At 38.8% G+C, this 25,034-nt stretch overlaps 2 protein-coding genes across 2 annotated transcripts in view; both read right to left on the bottom strand.

Moving 5' to 3' along the window:
* Positions 1-1,522: 1,522 nt before the first annotated feature.
* Positions 1,523-11,411, bottom strand: LOC114914074 (uncharacterized). Its single transcript, XM_073256063.1, has 8 exons — positions 11,127-11,411; positions 10,873-10,956; positions 10,424-10,507; positions 3,363-3,406; positions 3,096-3,195; positions 2,863-2,961; positions 2,739-2,777; positions 1,523-1,714 (listed from the first exon to the last, which is right to left on the bottom strand). The coding sequence occupies exons 1-8, from the start codon at positions 11,409-11,411 to the stop codon at positions 1,523-1,525; spliced, it is 927 nt and encodes a 308-aa protein (XP_073112164.1).
* The window catches only part of LOC105043145 (uncharacterized), a 23,836-nt gene continuing 1,052 nt past the window's right edge, over positions 2,251-25,034 (bottom strand). The window contains exons 2-11 of the mRNA XM_073256033.1: positions 22,669-25,034; positions 22,496-22,556; positions 11,127-11,783; positions 10,873-10,956; positions 10,677-10,773; positions 10,424-10,507; positions 8,732-8,878; positions 3,096-3,195; positions 2,863-2,961; positions 2,251-2,777 (exon numbers count right to left, since the gene is read on the bottom strand). Coding sequence (XP_073112134.1) covers positions 23,576-25,034 — 1,459 coding nt within the window. The 3' untranslated portion in view covers positions 2,251-2,777; positions 2,863-2,961; positions 3,096-3,195; ... (5 more) ...; positions 22,496-22,556; positions 22,669-23,575. The remainder of the gene's footprint in view (positions 2,778-2,862; positions 2,962-3,095; positions 3,196-8,731; positions 8,879-10,423; positions 10,508-10,676; positions 10,774-10,872; positions 10,957-11,126; positions 11,784-22,495; positions 22,557-22,668) is intronic.

The following is a 25,034-nucleotide window of genomic DNA, read 5'->3' on the forward strand; positions in this document are numbered from 1 at the left end:
TTTGTCATGATCTTCAAATGTATCTCGAAAAAAAATTGAAAAAAAAAATATCACGTTAAAAAAAACTATTTAAATTAGTTTAAAACATAATATCACGCACAAAAAAGTATAAATAATAATAAAAAAATATACTGCATTCAAAAAATTGATTTAAAAAATATAAATAAAACATATCATGCGAAAAAAAATATCATGTTGAATGCCATTCAAAATGGCATTTTTTTTAAAAACGCCATTATGAAAGGTATTTTTAAAAACAACATTCTCAATGATGTTTTTTTTTTTTTTTTGATGATAGGATCCAGGTGGATGCTGAGTGGGATAAAAAAAAAACATCATTTCAAATGACGTTTTCTCAAAAAAAATACCATTTGAAATAGCATTTTACAGGTTTTTACCATTTTGATAAATAAGTTGATATCAGTATTAAATTGATAAAAAAAAATTAAATCATATTAGTACGGTAAAGAACTCGAGAAAATTTATTTTTCGCTTTCCAAATCTATGAAAGGACGCGATAAAGTTTATCCAAAAGTATTTTGAAGAAATATTTAATTTCAAAGACCTATTAGAAGAATGAATTTTGTACTACTAAAATTTACTTAGCTACCAATTTTCAAGAATATCAGATTTATTGCTTTGCAAAATCATTTTCATAGTTAGGTCCAGGAACAAAATTATCTAAAGATCCCTAAACATGGATCATCCTATGCAAAATAAATAAATAAATAAATGAAAACAAATCCAATCTTTTCATGCTTAGTGGGCTTTATGCAAAATCTATATTAGGACACACCTCATGTTTTTAGCAAAATAAAAAGTCTAAAAACGATGTTTTTCAGTGGTTATCTGATTGTAACATTCATAATTTCATTATATAGTACAAGTAACATTTTGTTTATTATTATCTCTATTATTTATTATATAAAAAACTAATTTTAATTTTCTATTTTAAATAATAACTAATTATTAGAGACTCATACTGAGCTTCGGAGAAAAATAAATTTGGACGCTCTCAAGCTTTAGCAAGAAATGCTTAGGTCTCAAAATTTTTAAAAATTTCAATTAGATCCCAAAGTTAATTTGAGAATCCATTAAAATTTTGAGCCAATTTGTTCTTCATCCCTCATTCTAAAGCGCAATTTCTGTGGATTTTGTTCATAGAGTCGTCCAATTTGATTTCTGGAGGGTATGGAGCAGACAAAACGATGAGGATTGGTGAATCTCCTAGCAGGCAGGGTGAGAAGAGAGCATGATACGGAACAGAGATTGCATTAGATATAAAAGGTAATTTATCCTTTTTCAAATATGTTCGGTAGCAGTGTCAGGACAGCCTTCCACCAGTTAATTAAATTTTATCAAAAGAATTTAAATATAGCGATTCCCTGTTGAAATTTGAGGAGCAAAATATATTTTTCTCTCGAGCCTCCTACGACAACTCCCTCTCTCAAAAGTCAAATTTCATTCTTTTCAGAAACTGATTGCATGGCATGGCATGAGCAGATTCAAATGGGATCCGGTTTCAGCCCTGCCGCCCCAAGATGGAAAAATTTGTGCATTTCGCAATTATGTAAGATCCAGTGTTCCCTCCTCTATGTTTTGAGACACTTTGGTGGTGATAAAACGAACTTTCACTTGACTCATGTATCATCAAGACCGTTCCTCTCGCATCAGTTACACGAACAGGTTCAGGTTTGCTAGTTCCCCTGCAACCCTTCATGGAAAAATAAAGTACAAAAAGAAAAGTACTTAAATTGTATAAGCCAACGGACATCTTTCATACAGGGCTCCACCAAAGAGAATCCAAGATAAATTCCACTACCGTAATCCCAGAAGGATTGCCACAACCGATGATTGGATGAAAAACGTCAGAATTGGAGAGGGATGATTAACTTGTCATATCCAAAATGCATCCTTTTCCTGTATAAATCCGAGAATCCAAAGCATTGATCTTGACTCAAAAATCTCACAACACATAAAAACCAAAAATCAACTCTATTCAATACTTGACCATAAATTAAATCAAAACATCCCAAACAAGTAAAATAAAATCAAGATATCAGTTGCAAATGGAATTTGGAATCAGAAGAACCTTACATGAATTGTTTAAAGTATTATTGGTACTCATTGATCCCTGACATTTTTGGCTAGAGCCATTATGGAGACTTCTTCCATCAATGGATAAACCAGAGCGAGAAGGTCGCAACAGCCATAAAGATGCACATGAAACAAAAAAAAAAAAAACCAGAATTAACCGAATGGTGACATGATCACACCATTTGTTTCATTTGGAAATTTCCTCACCACTCCTCAAGTATTTGAAATCAAATAAACAGTGTCACTGGTGAGATCTGAAAATATTCACGGAGAGGTATTAAAGTCGACTGCAATTTTATTACCAAAAAAAACAGTCAACTGCAATTCAATAAATCAAAAGAGAATGCTTGCTTAAGATGGAGTCTCTATTGTTGGGTGCTTTGAGATCCCTCAGCAAGCATGTCAAAATGCACGAGGATGACTTTCACCAGCTCAAGCATGTATCAGCATAAAAGGCTATTTGGCAGGGCCCAACACTGGTCTGATAACATCAGGTGGTTAATACTCCATAAGAGAATGGAGGATTACCTGATGACCTACTCTGATAAACAAACATAAGAAGAGCTGACCAACCAGGAGCAGTCGGTTGCCTGAAGCATCCAACCAACCATATAAAATTAGGTAATACCAGACTTGCATACCGGGCATGATGTCTTTTTTCTTAGCCATGGGTCAATGCACTACAATGTGAAAGATTTATCATTTATAAAACAACATTTCTTTTGATAAAGAAGATTTCTATAACAAGATGAAGAAAGTCCATACTTCTTTGTGGAATTTATGTAAGCATGGTAAATGACGGATGGTATCCCCAATGGAGGGCTTCTCAAGGCAGACAGCACATGGTTCTTCAACGTTATCAGTCTGTTTAAAAAAAAAAAAGAAGGAAAGAAAAGAATATGGCAGCAAACACTACAGGATTAATCATGGCATCTAAATTTTTAATCTTTAAAGCTTTTTGTTTCATAATTATTAAAAAAGATAAAGAAAATTTGCACCTGAATTACTGTTTGTGGCAAGTTGTTGATCTGGTTCTCTGAAGCACCAGAATGTTGATGATTGTTGATGTCCAAAGCCAATAGCATCTCATAGTCATTTCTGAAAAACAATATATAAACCTTTAGATAATGCCTTGTAATTACATATTTGAGACACTAAAAGTTATTGGTATCATAATTAGTGTTGTCAAATTAGAATGCTACACAGCATGTTTAACAATGAGAAGGATTAAAGAAACGCTTATGAAATAGAAAGAATATGCAAACCTTTTATATCTATATGATATAAGGTCCAAAAAGATATCTCTCACCTGTCAGTAGTGACATAAAATCAACCAAGTTAACTGCCATAATTATGATCCAGAAGGATTTCCTATTATGACTGATAAAACTGCGACATGCCTCATGATTCTCAAATCACATTATAAAGATATTATTCTTAGTTTTGTTGCGCCAACCGTGGTTTTTAACCACAATGAGTGATACTTGCACTTGCATCCGTGTCGAACATCCTTTTCTTTCAAGAATTGGAATATTCAATTAAGACTGCCCAATGCAGGAGCTAGTTAAATGTGGGACCAAGGAACAATATAACCCTTGGAAAGTTTGCACTTAAGTGCCTGAGAAAGTTCTCTCCACATTTAGAGCTATAAAATCACTAATTATTCATATGGTCTCTTCCTTACATCATCTTAGTAGGTGAACCACACATCAGGTAAAATCCTGCATAACCTCAACTCTGAAGCTTCAAGAATATCATCTTAATCATTTAATAATATTCAGGGCTCATGCATGGTTAAGCATATAAGAGATTCTAAGTAATCAAGACTTATCCCATAAAGATTCAAATCTTCGATAAGGATGCTAGTTCACCATAAATTTGTATCCAAGATCCTGGTTACAATTGCTTTCTCTCACTTGATCATCCATGTCTGCCCTGCTAACCTTCTCAAGTCTCAACCCTCCTATGACGTACATTGCCTAAACCCTTCCATCTACTTTGGAAAACTTGGGTCAACATTGCATGACACGGATGTATGCATAGCACATGGACGAGGTCCAAGAAGATCTAAGATAATTGAAGAGTACAAGTAGCCAGCATGTGGACACACTAATACCAGCCAACTATAGACAACTCCGTGTAACATTCCCCAAAATCAACAAGCTCATCACTTCTATAATCATTTTATGCTCAATAGAACTAAGATGGCCTTACTATCAATAAATAAAAAATTTTGGCATCCTTATGGTATTATAATCAAGTATACTCAAGAGAAGCTTGTCCCTACATTATTACCATATAACACATCGAGGTCCATCACCATCCATTCATGCAATTAATCTCAAGTTTTAAAAGCAATTGTTTAAATAATCATGTGTCTCATTGCCAATAGCATATTCAGGTCCTTCCACATTCCAATTTAAATGAGAAACCATGCACTGAATAACTCCAATTAATTTTACAACCAAGGTCCGCAGAACCGGTATTGGGACCCATGCCAGCCTGCTGGTGGTATGAGTCGGTACCGGTTCGTACTGCCCAACATCACTGTGCACTGCCACGGTCCTGAAGGATCATGGCCATAGCGCCCAACATCCTATGCCCATGGCTTGCTCGCATTTTATGCACTGCCACAATATTGGCATCCAAGTCTGCCCATCAAGTAAATCCATTTGACCGGTTGATCCTTGCATCCTGCTATCCTCTCCTCAGCACAACCCTCTTGGCTATCCTTGATCCTTGGCCCAGCTCCAAGGCACATATCCCGATCGATATTCCATAAGCCCCACCTATACTCCACAACTAACCGACTCCCATGGATCCCCGCAAAACATCATCCCGCGATGCTCATGAGACTTGCCTGTTTGGATAGGCCACACCCTTGCTCGACTAATCCTCGTCACCTCTTCGCTCCACTATAGAGATTAAGAATGCATAAAATAGTCCGGACAATTCCTCAATGATAAAACCTCTTGGATATCCCCCCGGTACAATGTGGTTAGCTTGTCCAACCAACATTGCCTCAAATGCCTCCATGCGAGACCGTCCGACGTGGCACCATCTCGCCCCACAAACGTCCTATGGCGGACCCGTCTCCTACAGGCCTGGGGGAGTCCGGAATGCGGTCAAAGCTCCACGCCCTTCAAACCAAGAGGAATTCTTGAGTATCCACATATATCTTGGCAGTATACCGCCATGCCAAATATCACACATCTCAAGCCCCCCGATATCATGCTCCGACTATGCCGCTCCTTGGCTAACCATTGCTCCTCTCAATACCACAGCTAGGCATCCACCTAAACTCCATCTCAAGCATTCCAAAGTATCGAGCATTGCAATATTCCAAACCCTAGTCCGCACAACCATGCCACGCCCATGCTGGCACCCCCTGCAACATACATGCAGCTAAGCCTATAACAAGATAGCGAAATCGCAGCCCGCAGCTCCACAGGCATGAAACAAGGGCGATTATTCCTGTTTCATGAAATTTTTTAAAAATCCCAACTATAATCCATTGCCGGCTTCACTTAAGTGAAGCTGACACATCCATTGCCAGCTTCAATATTTCTCCGATTTTTTTAAAAAAATCTGAAATAGTGAAACCGACAAACCCATTGCCGACTTTACTATTCATCATTATTTTAAAAAAATACGATGAACAGGGATGGTTGCTCATGTTCCACAGCCACGGCTCCATCTGCACCTTTTTAGTCGGTTGATGGCCACGACAGCTACCCGACTCCCTCTGACGGTCTCTCCATCGACTGTGCCTTCTTCCGGTACCTTCGCTCTCTCCTCTCTCTATCCCTCTCAATTAAACACCCTAGCAGACGACACGGAGCTCCGTGGCCCTCTGACGGCCTCGACGGGCCACCGCCAGCCCTCCAACAGCATCATCCTCTCTTTCCCTCCCCTCTCTCTCTATCTTTCCATCTTCCTCACCTGGTGTTCCAATTTGAAAGACCGAACCATTCTGATTTGCGATCGATACGGCTTAGAACGCCCTGAACCATCCGAACCGGGTCGTTCGGCGAACCATACATACAACCATTCTCTAACCTTAAAAATTAAAGAAGTATCAATTACAATCTATGAGCATCACTGCACTATTCAAGTAGAATGATATGCGCTTTAACCTAATCCCTAGTGAAAGCCTAATGCCACTGAGATCCAATATGCATTTCATATTTCATCGGCTATACACATATTACCCAATAGAATGGAGCACATTCATGGGGCAGCAGCAAAACCACAGTATTTCATTCATTTTCTTACACCTCTATAGGATGCCAGCCATTTCCATGTTTCAATCGTGATGTTTGCAATTCCAAAGAAAATGTAAGGTTTAAGAAGTATTAGAGCGAAACCTACACCAAACTTAATAAACTGAAATTTGATTTTCTTATTCCCTTGATAAACTAAAATTTGATTTTCTTATTCTTATTCTCTTTTTTTCTTTTTCTGGACCCCAAATTTTCAATTATGCAAAGATTGAGAAATGTTATAGTAATGAGAAACTCCCACATGAATCCCAATAACCCACCCAGAATTTTACCCTATAAAGGGGCCTACTACCAGCCTGGACACTTTGCATCCAGCTGACAGGATTAGCTATGAATACATATCAACAAGTTTGATGTGACTCGAACACCTAAACACTTACCAAATTCCTTAGTTGCAGCTTCCAAATATTGGTGGAGAAACGGGAGTCATCCAGCAATGGTTTTGAAGTCTTAACTTCTCTTTGTTTTAGCGATTAATCAAGAATGTATGTATTAATATAACTTTTACAATATGTCAAGATTCTTATATCCCCAAGATATTTTGGGAGTTAGGATGTGAAACATGTTTTTTGAAAGATTTTTAAAAATAACATCTTTTTGTATTTTTTTATACAGTATTTTAAAAAATACATAATGCAGCTAAAATTAGTTTTTCCTTTGTGTTACCTCATGCCCTGTTTTTTCCTCTCGATTTGACAAACACTTGGATACATGTCCAAATCTAATTCTCACTTCCATGTCCACATAGAACTAGATACATGTAAACTCATTTAACCTATAAAAACATGAAGCATTTCCTCAAACAAATATATGGATATGAGGCGTGGCATAAGTTTCTAAAAAGTTACTTCCATGACTAATATGATTAAGAGTACAAATAGCCTTGGATTTAGTTCCTAGAATGGGAAATTCAGTTAGGTTCAAGAATCTGATTTCAAATCAGAGGGAAGTTCTGAATACAACACCAAATCCTAAAGAGTTGTTGTATAGGATCTAAGCATCCAGTTTTGCATTATCATTGATGGACTACGGGGAACCATAATAAGCAAATCATATAGATGGGTGAACAAAGTTCTTGCCAAGCCTTAAAAGTGCACAAAAATCTCTGGCCACATTCTATGGCTTCATCTGAAATTTAGTAGGATTATTAGGCTAAGAATGTCCCAATAAATAACCTAGATTTGTTTGTGTCTTTGTAGGGCTCAAATAAACAGGATCAGTTTTACAAAGGTGGAGGCCATCCAATGAATTATATGAAAAATATACATCCCTTGTCTTCAAGTTTTCTCTCTCAAGTACATTCTCTTCTTTAATTTAAAGCATCACTTGCAGCACTATCCTATAAGTAGAACATCACATTTATGCTCATCATCTGAACCCAAAGTCAGGCTAAGACATTAGGCATCTTGAAATCATCAGAAATTTAAAATGGAACAGCACGAAGAAAACAAACTAGAGAAATGATGGACATTAACTCGGTAAAGAAAGTTACATCTTGTATCCACAAAAACCTCTGACACCCAAACATACTCAAGAATAGTATATTATGGTTCCAAATATATCAATCTGATAAAACTTCAACTTTCCAGACCACTCACATTTTCCATTGCTATAGCAATGTGCATTCTGTTACACCTCCATAAACTCTGATATAAATAAGCTGATTCCAACACCATATATAACACTCTACAAACATCAATCACAATACTTCTTCCCTTTCCATAACAATGAAAGTAGAAGTTATTAAAAAGAGTCATGAGTCAATTCATAAAACAATCATTATAATTACAATGTAGCAAAGCTCAGGATCTACACAAAGCTTAGCTAAAATACATCCATTCAGGATTGCATATGTCTAGGTTAACTTAGCTGATCTCAGATGGCTAACTTGGGAGGATCATGCTAGTTCAAGCCTTGACCATTTTAGCTGGGCAATTGTACAACTCATGGTAGGCGTTGCCATTTTAATCATCTCATGGTTAGCTACTGCCTTACTTAGAGCAAACACCCATGCTCACCCATATATTTTCAAGTATTTAATCGGCCATCATTTTGCACTTCTTTATCCAAGTACATGCAATTCCTGTACGTAACAACAATCTCCAATTCTCCTGGCTTTTGATTTTGTCAATTGAATAACACGTAAGATTATATTAATACTCAACTTAAAAAGGTGAAGTATAACACAAAAATCTGTGCGCATATCATAATACAGAGGTTATCTACTTCTTGATTGGCTTCCACATGATTTAAATCAACATAATTTCAGAACAAATCTGTACAATAATAACAGTGGAATTAGTGGTCTTTTTAGAAAAGCTAGGTTGAACATAAAGGAAAAAAAGCATTACCATATCCATATCCATCATGTGCCAGCAAATGTTCCTCATCAATTGCGTCATTCTAGTTGATGTTGTATCTCGAGCATGATTTGTTGATCGAGAAGAAGAATTCCGAGATGGTAGTCATTCACGAATACGTGCAGTCTGTGTGTTTCGCTAAGGAAGAATACAAAATGAATAAATAATTCCTCCATGAAAGGACAGAAACAAACCCTCTAAATTAAATATCTACATCAAAGCATATTGAGCAGCATTTAAGGACAAACTTGAAGGCCAGGAATAACAAAACTTCAGTCCCAAAGTATTGCTGCAGATTCCACTTGAAACAAGAAAGTAGCAAAGGAAAATGCTTTTGATGCCATGACTGGGAGGTTCAAGCTCTATTTTATTCTAATAGTAGTTTGTTATTGGAGTAATTAATATCTAGTTGGCATGTGATAATTTAATGATCGAATGCATAACGAATTGGATTACCAGACAAGGCTTATATTAGGAGTTTTTATTAACTTGGACCTGAGGTCTTAAACATTATGGCACAGGGTCGTCTGGTCCTTTCATGGAACAAGACACCCACAAATCAATATTAAGGAAGGTGGATGTCCCATCAGAACCATCCCAGCCTGCTCCATTTCCCAACTCATCACATCCCAACACTTGGGACAATGCCCCATCTCCATACTTAGGAGTTAGGACAATGGGATGGGACACCATCCTACTGGTATTTAAAAGCTTGCTTGGAACTTTATCTCTAGTTGGCTTTTGCAGAAATAAGCACAACTTGCCATATTGGATGGAGTTTTGAGAGATTTTAGGAGTCCGAAGTGGAAACACACCCTCCCCACAAAAAGAAAAAGAAAAAGAAATATCATAAAACATGTAAGTGATGGGATGTTTGCGGCAATAGCATACCAAGAGTTCCAACACCATTTTAGGAAGAAATTAAGCAACAACCAGCTTGTAAGAGAAAAAGAACAGAAGACAACATAAGAGAAAAAGGAATGGAAGAGAGAAAAAAAGGTACAACAAAAAATGAAGAAATAGAGAAATTAAGAGAAGAATTAAAAAAAAGGAAAAGAAGCCCCTAAGAAATCAAAAAAAAAAAAAAATGAAGAATTAGTCATCAACTGTTCACAAATCTTCACGTACTGCATTTATATATAGTACAGGCACTATAGAGATCGCATAAAGCCTATAGTTTAATGGAAGGATTTAAGTTTCATAAGCACAACTGCACGGAGTGTGCCAACCAGTGCTTTGTACAGCACATGCTGTGCCGAAACAAAAAAATAAATAGATGAACAAGTTTTCGCATACCACTGACTGTATCAAGCTAATGCCAAAGCAGAATATGGCCTGATAGACGTCAGCCATCTGCTTTCCCAGCAACCACCCATTATAGAGCACCTAGCCTAATGGTATGTGCCGGCCAGCATGGGCAACCACTCAAATCCTTATTTTAATGTGAAATTAGAAATTGACTTCATTAATTTCGATTTGATGCTATAAATTTTGCTGGCTCTCTATTCACATTCATTTTTTTTTTTAAAAAAAAAAAAAAGGTTGCAGTTAGCATGGATATCAATAAGAACAGACTATCCAGTATCAAGGACAAAAAGTTTGGTTATGCATGTAAGATTACACATGTTCTTTCTAAGCCAAAAGTTAATTGTATGCATTGAGTATAGCAAAAAAACTACTTACAGGATTACAATGATTCTCCCTAGCTGTTGAAGCACATGGAGCATTCTCCTCCTGTTGCAGTGACAATGCAATATTTGCATCGATCTGGTAAAATAGTAGTATAACAAGGCCATTCTAACAGATATTAGAATTAAAAGATCCAATTAAATAAACTAAAACATAAAAAATATGAACTTGAAAAGGCACTATTCAGTAACAAAAATGAAGTTTCTCAAGAAAAAAAAGATTTTAAAAATCGAGTAGCAAGGACTACCTCCTCTGTATTTTCAAAACCTAGCAACTCATTATAAAACTGCTCCTGGAGCTGGCGAGCTAATTACTCATCTGATTCAACCTGTCTAGCCCTAAAACTGGAGCATAAGATTACACATATGCATGTAAGATTACACATGTTCTTTCTAAGCCAAAAGTTAATTGTATGCATTGAGTATAGCAAAAAAACTACTTACAGGATTATAATGATTCTGCCTAGCTGTTGAAGCACGTGGAGCATTCTCCTCCTGTTGCAGTGACAATGCAATATTTGCATCGATCTGGTAAAATAGTAGTATAACAAGGCCATTCTAACAGATATTAGAATTAAAAGATCCAATTAAATAAACTCAAACATAAAAAAAATGAACTTGAAAAGGCACTGTTCAGTAAAAAAAAATGAAGTTTCTCAAGAAAAAAAAGATTTTAAAAATCGAGTAGCAAGGACTACCTCCTCTGTATTTTCAAAACCTAGCAACTCATTATAAAACTGCTCCTGGAGCTGGCGAGCTAATAACTCATCTGATTCAACCTGTCTAGCCCTAAAACTGGAGTCATCAGAAACTGTCCGCTCTTGAGAATCACTGCATGTTGCTTCTGGGGAACGCAACTCATCAACATCTATAACTGGTCCTAATTGAACACTATGGTGCTGAGAATTGCGAGCTCTCGTTGATCTTGCATCTGAGGGATGAAAAGATGATCCAAGATATGATACTTCTGAGTTCTGAATCATCGAAAGTAGAACTGGAAGACTCACCAAGATGATAACGAGTTGAGCTATATTTCCTTTTTCCTGTAATAGGCTTTCATCTTCTGCTTTCTGAATCTGACTCAGGAGATAGCCATACTGCCCTTGGATTAGATCCATGCACAGCAGTGGTTTCAGGATTGTTGAGTACAACATTTAACTGATTTCCATCTCTTGATACAGTTTCAATGCTCTGATCATAAGGGTGACCGGAAGCCTCATCTCTCTTATAAATGCTGGCTGTATGATTACGTGTCGTCCTCCAGCCTAGGTCATTAAGGTTAACACTATTGCCATTGGTATCCACATTTACACCATCCCCTGCTCTTGAACATGGTCTGCCATGGAGGTAGCACGCTATGAACGAGCACAGCCAGAATGTTCAGAAAACCAGGTCTTACAAGCACACATAGACACAGCTAGGTATCTTGAATTTTCAGTAACATTTGTAGACACCCTTATAACGGTCAAAATAATAGCAGTTATATGAAAATTAGTAAAGGAATTATAAATGATGTGCATTTTGTGAAGCAAATAGATGCAATCACTGAATGCCTAGAGAGATTCAGAGATCATGTGCTTACAATAATGCAAATGCCTTAATGTTTGAATGATAGTTTACATGTTTGTGTATTGACAACAACTAGGGATAGCAACTGATTGAATGTGGGTCGAAGCTTACATGGATCTAGAACCAAATCCATAAATGTTTTGCAAGCTTGTGCTCAAACCCATTCCCAATATTTTCAGTCATTTGCATAATGTCCAGCATAAACAGATGTATGCATTATTTTTGCAGAAGGAGACATATAGGCAATAATGGTTATGGTTCCGCATGGCAGGCTATGACAATTCATGCCAGCTGGCGTACCATGGTAGGCTAGTATTGAGATCCAACATTGGGTCAATGTCGGGGTTTTGAGCAAGCCACTTGATACCGAGCAGTGCTGACCCATGTCGACCAAAGCCAGCACTGTGAAATGACAATTTCACTGGACGCAAGCAAAAGGGATCTGGAAACATCTTCAATTGTAATGGCATGGCACATGCTGTGCCAGCCATTAGACAGCATGCCCTATGCCAACAGCATTTTCATATCCTGCCGATGATAGCCATGTATATAACCATTTAATTAACAGATATAATTCTACTTGAATATCACTGTGATATGATGACATAATGTTTACTTTGCAATGTCTAGTTTGCTTTTTTTGCTTTATGGTTTATGCATTACACATCTTGTTTGCTTTGTGAACTGCTCTTATATGAGAAAAAAAGTATGGTCTATGCAACATGTTATTTGAAAAAATAAACATGAATTATCATCACATTACCAACTAAAAAAATAAATGGAAGAAAAATGCAGTTTGAATTTTAGTTATAATTAGTAGGATGACAATAATATCACAATTAACAACCTAAAATAATTTCACAGAAAACTACTTGAACATATATCACAAAAATATTTATCCTTAAACTATATAATAGACATTTCTCAAATTTTCGTCCTCTTCTCCACCACCCAGTCACCCACCCTATCACTAGCCTTTGCAATTTCCCCACACCTCTCTTCATGCGATCCATTCCATGGGATCAACCATGGCAAGTTTGGCAACCACTCAGCTTTACTCTTCTCCACACTTTTTATTCCATAAACCTGATGGATTCCGATCCTCTCTTCTACTCCAAAATCTCTCTATGCTTCTCTTAGATCTGGTCGTAGTAGAGACAAATAGAGTTGAAGATTATAACCGAGGAAAAGGATAAGGGTAAGAGATTGTTGCACTCACAAGTCAGGGAATCAATCAAGCTCAATCAAATAGAGGCAATCAGGCTGCAAATAAAGAAATCAATTCAGTCAATCAAGAGCAGCAGATATTCAGGGTGTATATCCGCAGAAGGAAAGTGGACTCAACCAAATAAGGAAGAACAATATCATGGGATCGCAATCACCTATATTAAGGGATCACAATCACCTATAATTCCGACAACTAGAGACTACAGATAGAATCAGAATGTGAAAGACAGAGATCCCAGACTTTACCAAATAGCTTTGTTCGGCCTTTAGGTTTGGTCTAGAGATTTGTCTCCTGGTGTTCTTATCATTCTGTTTCTTGAAACCATAGTTGTACTGTTTCTTATTGATTCTAATAAAAGATCCCGTTCTTCCTCCAACAAATTGGTCCGACACAGCCGGCCTTCATTTTTCTTCCTGCTTATGCCACGAACCCGAATGAAATCCAAGGTTGAATCATTGGAGAGAACGGTCGCAGCACTCGAGGCAAAATTGAAGAATCAACACACTGAAATCTGTAAGGCAATGGACAGAAAATTCGATGAGCGTTTTGCACGCTTAGAGGCCACCATGGCCAGCCTTGCTACCTCTGTTAAAGGCAAGGCAATTGTTGTAGATGAACCAGACCCCCCTCTCGGTCCATACTCCCACTACACCATCGAAGGTAACTGCCTCTAATTCCTCTAGTGTCTCTTCTGATACGACTTCTTTATCTCAGAAAATTGAAATTTTCACCTTCGACGGATCAGACCCAATCGATTGGATTGCAAGGGCAGAAAAATTTTTTGAGGTGAATCAGACAAAAAAAAATCACAAAGTCACCCTCATCATGATAAGCATGGAGGGCCATGCCCTTCACCGGTTCTGCCGGCTCCGGCAACGAAAACTGCAGCTGACATGGAGAATGTTAACCGCCGAGCTTATCCAGCGATACGACAGAAGACACGCGGGTAATCCCTTCGAGTAATTAGCGGCACTTCGACAATATTGCTTCCACAGTCGCGGCACTTCGACAATATTGCTTCCACAGTCGAGACGTACATCTTCGCATTCATTGAATTGGTAACCCAAGTCCCTGATTTAAATGAGCAATATTGCCAGGATTTCTTTTTGAATGGATTGACAGAGGCTATTCGAGTGAGGCTTCGCACCCACGACCCAAGAGATCTCGATCAAGCTATGGAGCTAGCCCGCCGCCTTGAGGCAGACTTGCAATTTGCCGACGGAAGCTCCGACAGTCGCCAACAGTAAGCAAAGTCGGGTGTTAGCTTCACGCTGGCCCCACATCGATCACCCACCTCATTTGTGACCTCGATTTGGTCATCACCCTCAACGCCGCGCGCTACCCAGCCCAACAATACTTCTGGGCTACTAACTCGAGCCGTAGACCATGAGCCACCAGTGGCGGACCAAAACAGCTATAAGACACAGCCCACTCCTCCTCCTCGGCATCGGGGCACTAGGCAACTCAGCAACCAGGAATACACCAAGCTTCGCAACAAGAGCCTCTACTTTCGTTGTCATCAGCCTTACTCGCTCCTGCATAAGTGCCCAAATCGAGAGCTCCGAACTTTGATTGCAGCAGCAGATGAAAGAGACAGTATCAGCTTGGCTGATTTTGAGGTGCTGGAAGCCAAGGATGGGGAACCGACGGCCACAGCTCCACAAGAGACCCAGATAGCAACGTTGGATCTTCAATCGATCGCGGGTCTAACAAGTCTACGTATATTGAAATTACAGAGATTACTTAAGGGGCAGCCGATCGTTGTTTTAATTAACAGTGGGGCCTCTCATAATTTTATATCTCAATCTCTGATCAAAAAGATGAGTCTGCCTATGACTGCCACCTCAGGATTTGGGATCAAATTAGAGAATGGTCACCAAGTGGTTTCTACGGGCATGTGTCAGCAATTGGAGGTACAAATTGGATCCTATTTTTTAGCCACTGACTATTATTTATTTGAGCTAGGTGGCATGGATTTGATACCAGGGGTGGCTTGGCTCGCATCCTTAAGCAAAATTCGAGACAGCTGGCAAAAAATGACACTCCAATTCAACTACCTGAGCCAGCCCATTACTTTGGAGGGAGACCCAACCTTGTGCAGAACCCAAGTGGGGTTGCGATCCTTCTTCAAGACAACGGATGCCGATCTGTGGGCCATTGTGTGGGAGAGCCCAACTCCCGTTGCTGCTTCCAACTCAGATGACAGCTTGACACCCAACCAACAGACCAAGCTTCAGCAACTTCTACAACAATTTGAGGCGATTTTTTTTCGATGACCTAATTGGCTTAACCCCCATAGGGCCTCAGATCACGGCATGGTGCTCCAGCCAGACACAGGCCCTGTCTCAGTCCAACCCTACAAGTATGGCCATATCCAGAAAGATGAAATTGAGCGATTGGTTACTGAAATGATGGCTGCAGAAATTATCCGTCCCAGCTTTAACCCTTTTTTCAGTCGAGTACTATTGGTTCGTAAGAAGGATGGCAGTTAGAGATTCTGTATAGACTATCAAGAGCTGAACAGGATAACTATTCCCAATAAATACTCTATTTCAGTGATCCAGGACATGCTGGATGAATTACAGGGAGCCCGGTACTTCTCAAAAATTAACCTCCGATCCGGGTATCATAATATCAGAGTTCAAGATAGTGATGTGCCCAAAATAGCCTTTCGAAGGCACAGTGGTCATTATGAATTTCTGGTTATGCCTTTCGGCCTTACCAATGCTCCATCTACTTTTCAAGCCACTATGAATGATATTTTTCGACCCTACCTCCGACGATTTGTGTTTGTATTTTTTGATGATATCCTAATTTACAATTCCACATAGGATGACCATTTGCGCCATCTGTCTAGCGTCTTGCAGATATTACAGGACAACTAGCTCAAGGTGAACAAAAAGAAATATCAGCTGGGCCACATGAAGGTAGAATAACTGGGATACCTGATTTCTGCATCTGGAGTGGCTATAGATCCTGTCAAAGTTTCTGCAGTTCTCCGCTGGCCTATCCCACGATCTGTGAGAGTTGTTCAGGATTTCTTGGGACTAACAGGCTATTACTGTCGTTTCATCAAAGATTATGGTTGCATTGCCCAACCATTAACAGCTCTCCTCAGGAAAGATGCCAAAGCTCAATTTGTATGGACTGACATAGCTCAGCGGGCCTTCCAGAAACTTCAACAGGCCTTGGTGACGGCTCCACTGTTAGGTATGCCGAATTTCTCAAAAAATTTTGTTATTGAATGTGACGCCTTCGAAAGAGGCCTTGGTGCGGTCTTAATGCAGGAAGGGCGCCCACTGGCTTATTTCAACAAAGCATTATCGGATCGGTCTCTTGTCAAATCTTTTTATGAAAAGGAGCTTATGGCCTTGGTCCAAGCAGTGCAGCATTGGAGGCCTTACTTAATGGGCCGCAAGTTTGTAGTCCGCACCGACCAAAGAAGTCTCCGACATCTTCTCCATCAAAAAATAGCCACACCTGCACAACAGAATTGGGTGGCGAAGTTATTAGGCTATGAATTTTCAATGGTCTACAAGATCGGGTGCTCCAATTGTGCAGCCGACTCTCTATCTCACATGGATGCGGATGGAGAACTATCTGCCCTTAGCGCTCCCCTGTGGCTTGATTTACCTTCAATAGATGCTGAGATTAGCAAGGACTTAGAACTACAAGCGGTAATTGCTGACTTACAACGAGATCCGGCCTCTCGCTCTCCTTACTGCTTGATCTAGGAGCGTCACTCTTTCAAGGACATCTGGTGGTACCGTCAAATTCTCCTTAGATTTCTAAACTAATCGTCGAGTTTCACTCTAGCCCGACTGGGGGTCATTTGGGAGCTTACCGGACCTACCACAGGCTAGCTGCTAGTTTGTACTGGATGGGTATGATGAAGACTGTTCAACAATTTGTGGCTTCTTGCCTCATTTGTCAACGAGCTAAATATGAAGCATTGCAACGTACTAGGCTCCTGCATCCCTTGCCGATTCCAAAGTCTATTTGGGAGGACTTAATGGATTTTATCACTCGCCTACTCAAGTCCCAAGGGTTTGATTGTATTTTAGTGGTAGTGGGCCTGCTCTCCAAGTATGCCCATTTTATGATCCTGAAGCACCCATATACCGCCTAGACCATAGCCGAGCTTTTCGCCAAAGAGGTCTTCCATCTCCACGATCTACCCAAGTCCACTGTCAGTGACCACGATCCTTTTTTTATGAGTAACTTTTGACAGAAATTATTCAAGCTGCAGAGAACCACACTTAAGATGAGCTCAGCATATCACCCAGAAACCGACAGCCAGACGGAAGTCATGAATCGTGGCTTGGAGACTTATTTGAGATGCTTCACCTCAGAACAGCCTCGTTCTTGGGCCTGTTGGTTGGCTTGGGCCGAGTATTCCTACAACACATCATTCCAGTCCTCTGCAGGCTGCACCTCATTTGAGGTAGTATACGGACGCTCGCCCCCAGGATTACAACATTTTCTTCCGCGCGAATGCCGAGTGGAATCCGTCACTATGGCTCTCCTAGATCGGAATGAAATTCTCCGGCAACTGAAATACAACCTCCAATGAGCGCAGAACCGCATGTGACGCAGCACCAATTTACACCGCTGGGATGTCACCTTTTCTCTTGGGGATCGCGTATTCTTAAAGCTCCGACCTCATCGCCAACATTTCATGGCCACCAGAGTATATCCAAAGCTTTCAACCAAATATTATAAGCCTTTTGAGGTTCCGAAGAAGATTGGACCAGTGGCTTACAAGCTCCGGCTACCTGAGAAAAGTTGGGTAAATCCCGTCTTTCACGTCTCTCAACTTAAGTGGGTCATTAGCGACCATCCAGTAGAGCCCTCCCTACCCGTAGCCCTGGCAGTAATAGAAGAGCCCACATTCGAGCCTGACTCCATCCTTGCCAATCGCACCATTCAATGTGGCCCCATTTCTATTCCACAAGTCTTGGTGGCATGGAAAGGTCGATCCTTGGACGAATCGATTTGAATGGACAAAGATGATTTCCATTCCCAGTTTCCAGACTTCCTCCTTGAGGACAAAGCGAATTTTCATCCGACGGGCATAATTGTTACACCCACAAGTCAGGGATTCAATCAAGCTCAATCAAATAGAGGCTATCAAGCTGCAAATGAGAAAATCAATTCAGTCAATCAAGGGCAGCAGATATTCAGGGTGTATACCCACAGAAGGAAAGTGGACTTAACCAAATAAGGAAGAATAATATCATGGGATCGCAATCACCTATATTAAGGGATCACAATCACCTATAATTCCGATGTCTGGAGACTATAAATAGAACCAAAATGTGAAGGACAGAGATCCCAGACTTTACCAAATAGCTTTGTTCGGCCTTTAGGCTTGGTATGGAGATTTGTCTCCTGGTGTTCTTGTCATTATGTTTCTTGAAACCATAGTTGTACTGTTTCTTATTGATTCTATAAAAGATCTAATTCTTCCTCCAACAGAGATAAAGTGGGGATTAAGAGATTTTTTTGTGAATATGAAATGGATAGGAATGAGTTCTAACCATGGATTGAGCTCAAGAAAAATTAACAACAAACTAATGATATTATTAACCAAGATTCAAGAATGAGATTAAATTGCCAAACAAAATAATATTATGATATGCAGGGCAAGGTAACATAAATATATCACTTATAGCTTGTTCTCATTGCTCATTGATCCCTTCTGACAATAGTTTTGTTAGACGCAAAGCTATTATAGCCCTTTTCCAAACAAATTTTATTTGAGTGGTTTGTTGATCCTTAATCATTAAACTACATAAAAGTGATATAGTTATCCAAATTTTAATTCCAAAATGATCATAAACAGATGACTCCATTAAATATTCAAAAAATTTCAATGATAGTCTAAACTAGAATTTTCTATTAAAAGGTTTTAGACATGCTAGATTTCTTTAGGTAAAGGGTTTCTAACATCTTTGCACTTCAAGAATAAGAAAAGTAGAGATAGCATGTAGGAACAGACTCATCCATGCTAATTTCCAAGCCAACGAGTAATAGAAAATCCAATTTAGCAAGACAGATTAAGATATAATGCATCAGAGAAAAGATAAGTATGAGTTGATTATTTGCAGGTCAGAATGTAGACTTTGATTAAATTATCTCAAGTCTAAGATCTTTGGCAGCCATGTGCATCTGCATATGCATTATAACCAGTATGTTATAAAGATATCATGTAAACATATATCACAATAAATTGCTCATGGTTCAGTTTTTGTCATATTTTTTAGATCAAAGTGTAAATATAATAAAATATTGGTTATTTCAATTTTCTAATAAATAAAAGGAATATAACAATCTTTCAAGCATTAGGCCTAAAATAATATTGAGAAAAATTACTTTTACATAAAATTAAATTATGTAATTTCAGAAATATGCAATGTATCATACACAAGCATGCATTAGATATCTCATAGTGAGGAGATCAACATTAATGGCATTCTTCATGTTTATTAATAGATAATAATTTGTGACATTAATTGTGTTGTGATGACTTTAGTATTTTCCCATGATTGTTCCACCTCTTTTTGGGGTTAGCTCTTTTTCACTTTGTCTATTGCTATATCTGACTGGATACTGCAAGAATATGATACCATATAATGCATTCCTAATTTCCTATTCTAATGCTAAATGTCAGACATTATTTTATCTTCATTCCAAAGTAAATTTCAGTAAATCTGTATTTTGAAGTAGTAAACTGTGTGATTAAATTTCTGATACCTTAAATTTGCATGTAGATTCATGAATAACATAAAATAGTCATACTTTATCCAACATGTTTTGAAATGTTTTTATACTGATTCTTATAAAGAGGCTAAAGTAAATACATCTTTTGGGGTCTAGTTTGTATTAAAAGTTCAGAGTGCCAAATTTACTGCAAAATTCGCATATGTTTTGCTATTTTTGGTCAAAATTGCAGGAACACAAGTGAGTTGTGATTAGATGGAGCCCGGCACAAAGATGGTTAAGGAACTTGATGTTGGATGACTTCATGGAAGAACGAGAGAGGACCAGCACTAATAGACATGTAACTACCATGGAGTCACTGGTCGCTGGTAAGGAGGTGGTGTCACCTGGCCAAAGCAGCAACCTATAAGTGGCTATAGTGATGTCATTAGGTGCAAGAAGGTGCCCCTAGAGATTCAAGAAATGATGAGAGAGAGAACTTGGAGAGTCTAAAGGAGGAGAAGCAGAATGTTCAGAATCAGATTCTAGAGGGGTGAGACTGATCACACTATAGCTGATAAACTGGTCCATAGGATGAGATTCCTGGTCTATATAATTTGGTGGCAGCTGAAATGGAGGAGGTTACTCAGGCCAGCCTAGAGAAGCTGTTGATAGCATGAGTAGGATATTAGGTATAAAAGATGGTTTGGGCCTTCTCAGTATGAGTGGAATGGTGGCTCCAACCCATCCAAGGGATTGCATTCAGTCAGGCAACCACCAAGTAGCCCATGAGCCAATTTATCATATCCAGCTTCATCAAGTTCATATTTAGTGCTTAACGAAAAAAGTCCAATAAGAGAAAAGGAGGTACTGCCTTTCAGACTTGGACCCTGGTGCACAACCAGATCTAGAGGCCAACCAGCACAGGATAAATGACTGTATAAAGGGCAAGAAGAAAGAGACACAAAGCAATCACCAAGTGTTTCTACTTAAACCACATCCCAGTGTTTGCAATGGAGAACACTTACTTTTGCTCCATGATCAATGTAGTGCAAAAAGTCAGTCTTGGTTGAGCATTCTATATCATATGAGCTATGGGGACCGTATTTGGATGATAAGGTAAAGGATATCAAGGCCCGTATTGACTTATTTAGAAGCCAGAGTGAACATATATAGGGTACAACCAACCTGTGGCAGACAATCAAAGGAAAAATAGAAAACCATACATGATATCAGTGGTTAAGTACAAAATCATTGATGCAACAATAAAACATGGCCATTATTAAGGGTATGTGGGACAGCCAAATGGGCGGAGACTTGGACATGACATTTAAAACTTGCTCAAATCCCAATCCATATGTGCCTTCAACTGAACAATAGTTTCTGGTGATTTTGATTTTATTATGTTGTTCCCCATGGAGTCTATCTTCTCAACCATAGATACCATTATAGGCATCCATTGTCTTTAGATGAGGTGCTCCTTGAGATCATGAGGGTGGTGTATATACCAAAAGGTGATAAAGATGTGGACATTTAGGATACCAATGAGGTAACAAAGGATGTTTAGGATTCATGGTGAAGTTGTGCATCTCTGGAAGACTAAAACCACGGTCCGCAATATTAAAACTGGCACCCATGTCGGAAGGCTAGCGGTATGGTATGGTACACCCCCGTGCTATGCCGTTTAGGAGTGAACCGACGAGGAAACTGGCAAGGGAGGGGGAGAGGGAGAAGGATAGAGAGCAAGAGAGAGAGAAAGACAGCAGGAGAGGGCAGGGAGAGGGAGAAGGAAAGAGAGAAAAAGAGATAGAGAGAGGGGGGAGGGAAGGAGAGAGAGAGAGGGAGAGAGGAAGAGGGTGGCGATGAGTGAGGGCCCTCATAACAAAGCCAAAGGAGGGGGGAGAGGACTTTCAAAGCCCTCTCTTTTTTTGATTTTTTGAAGTGAAGTTGGCAGCCGCTCTTACTTTCATTTATTATTTTCTCTTTTTTTTGAAATTGTTTTAAGTGAAGCCGACAGCATGGCATATCTTTACCAAGTTAACATTTAGATTGTTAGAAGTATTTTCATCACATTAGTTTCGCTTTCATGAAGTACTTTGGTCTGCTGAGTGTTAGGATACTAGGATCACATGACAGTGATCTGATCATCTTGCTTTTGCAGAATCCCTTCCACCAATATACGTTAGTTTGAGACTTTGAGCCTCATGCTGCAGTGGAGATCACTAGGTCTTTTAGCCTTTTCATATTGATTTTTTGTGCATTGTTTGCCATGGATTAAGTGAGATGCATGCCGATTCTCCTTGCACCCATTAGATGAGGTGGTCTTAAGAAAACCTAGAACCCAATCCCCAAATTTGGTGGAGATGTGCTACCCCAGACCCAATCACTCCCTTGTAATTACAAAATAAGCATCCGGCAAACTCTGGGCTATGCATTAAAACTAAAAAGAGAATTTTGATGGTAATAACAAATAAAACAACTCTTTTTCAGAAGTTATCTACTGTTTCAGCACTTACATGGAGCTCCTAAAAATAATAATTTATGAACCCATTCCAAAAGGCATGATACCTGATAGATATCAGCAGAGATGTAGACAATAATATTAAGGAAAAACCATGTGAGATGCTCCCTGAAAATATATAAGAGGATAAAAATGGACTTTTCAATTCATGGAATCAAATTTAAAAGATCTAGCTAGACATAGTATCGGAGAAAGATACTTTGCAAGTTTTGGTACTTACTGTTCCACTAAAACTTGCTTGGTCTGCATTGTACATGATCTCAGAAGGCATGGGAATTATCCTTGCCAAGCTGTCCCTTGAGAATCATATTCTCATAGAATTCTGCAACTCGGCAGTCTTGACAGAGAATTTGTCTACCAGGTTTCGAAGGCTAAAGATGGAAACATTTTTGTAACACTCCATTAATCAATCCAAGAACATCAGCCTGCACATTTTAACAAGAAAATCTCTCGTACTTTTAAAGCAGCACTTTCTACAGGATTTTCTACACCATTTTTCTCAAGACCATGAATTAGACCTTGAAATGTGATATCATTTGGAACAATACTGCTTTCCTTCATCATGACAAGCAATCGGCAAGCTTCATTTATATCACCTTCCCTACAATATCCATGTAAAAGAGTGTTATACAATATCAAGTCAGGCTCCAACCCAGCATCCAGCATCTTATGAAATAGAACACCGGCATCTTGCATACGGTGCATTTTGCAAAATCCAGAGAGAAGAGTGCTGCAAGTCACAACATCAGGTTTTATTCCACTGTTATTCATGCTACACCATATAAGATATGCTTCTTCCAGGTTTCCTTCCTTAGAATGACCATCGATAACATTGGTAAATGCAATTTTATCAGGAAATAAACCCCTCCGAACAAGCTCATTAAACATAGTATCGGAGAAAGATACTTTGCAAGTTTTGGTACTTACTGTTCCACTAAAACTTGCTTGGTCTGCATTGTACATGATCTCAGAAGGCATGGGAATTATCCTTGCCAAGCTGTCCCTTGAGAATCATATTCTCATAGAATTCTGCAACTCGGCAGTCTTGACAGAGAATTTGTCTACCAGGTTTCGAAGGCTAAAGATGGAAACATTTTTGTAACACTCCATTAATCAATCCAAGAACATCAGCCTGCACATTTTAACAAGAAAATCTCTCGTACTTTTAAAGCAGCACTTTCTACAGGATTTTCTACACCATTTTTCTCAAGACCATGAATTAGACCTTGAAATGTGATATCATTTGGAACAATACTGCTTTCCTTCATCATGACAAGCAATCGGCAAGCTTCATTTATATCACCTTCCCTACAATATCCATGTAAAAGAGTGTTATACAATATCAAGTCAGGCTCCAACCCAGCATCCAGCATCTTATGAAATAGAACACCGGCATCTTGCATACGGTGCATTTTGCAAAATCCGGAGAGAAGAGTGCTGCAAGTCACAACATCAGGTTTTATTCCACTGTTATTCATGCTACACCATATAAGATATGCTTCTTCTAGGTTTCCTTCCTTAGAATGACCATCGATAACATTGGTAAATGCAATTTTATCAGGAAATAAACCCCTCCGAACAAGCTCATTAAACATTTCTCTTGATTCCATTATAAAGCCCCTCTTGATAAGACCATGCATAAGAATATTATACGTAGCAACATCTGGGATTACACCATTCATCCTCATCATATCTATCTGCTCATATGCCTTATGCATATGACCTTTCTTACTATACCCATTGATTAATGTGTTATATGCTACAACATCAGGTTGGATACCCTCTCTTTTCATCACATCAAATATGTGTTCAGCCCCTTGAAGATCATTGACCTTGCAACAGCCATCAATCAACATTGTATAAGTTAAAATAGTTGGCTTAACCCCTCGTTTCAACATCAGGCCGAAAGTATTCAGAGCTTGATCTATAAGGTATATTTTACAATAGCCATTTATAATGGTAGTGTAGTTAAAAGCATCTGGATTTATACCTATTTCAAACATCTCATTGAAAAGCTTACTGGCTTCTTCCACGTTTCCATCTTTACATAGTTTTAAAATAAAGCTATTATATATATAAGCATCAGGAACACAAGATAAAGAGTTCAAAAGACCTATTGCCTCAACCAGCCTTCCAGCTTTACAATAACCATCAACAATGGAAGCAATAAGAACATAGTCAAGAGAAAAATCCATCTCAATCAACTTATAAAGCATAGCAGTTGCCTCTTTTAGAAGACCCCATTTGCAAAAAGCATCGATTACCATAGTATACACAACAATATCAGCTTTTCCACCATAATTCTGCATTTCAGAAAGCAATTTACATGCACATACGAAACTACCACGGACACAGAGTTCATGGATGAATAAGCTTATGATCAACTCATTTGACCCATCCCCGCTGCTTGGCATTTCTGTAAAAACCTCCCATGCAGAGTTCAATTGATTAGATTCTAAAAGATTCCGGATAAGAGCATGGTACACCTCAATAGTTGGGAATAAATTAAACTTCTTCATATAATTTACCAACCCAATCGCCTTCTCCAACGTGCCCTCGTCAATATAACAATTAACAAGCATACTA

This window comes from Elaeis guineensis, chromosome 4 (genome assembly GCF_000442705.2).
Source record: "Elaeis guineensis isolate ETL-2024a chromosome 4, EG11, whole genome shotgun sequence".
Taxonomy (NCBI): Eukaryota; Viridiplantae; Streptophyta; class Magnoliopsida; order Arecales; family Arecaceae; genus Elaeis; species Elaeis guineensis.

What these genes read in the sequence shown, in the direction of transcription:
- LOC114914074 (XM_073256063.1), bottom strand. Translation starts at nt 11,411, where the DNA reads ATGATTCAGAACTCAGAAGTATCATATCTTGGATCATCTTTTCATCCC. An exon ending in GGGAGAATCATTGTAATCCT is followed by an intron (nt 3,407 to 10,423) that starts GTAAGTAGTTTT and finishes CACTACTGACAG; the next exon opens with GTGAGAGATATCTTTTTGGA. An exon ending in GAAAAAAGACATCATGCCCG is followed by an intron (nt 1,715 to 2,738) that starts GTATGCAAGTCT and finishes TTTTCCATGAAG; the next exon opens with GGTTGCAGGGGAACTAGCAA.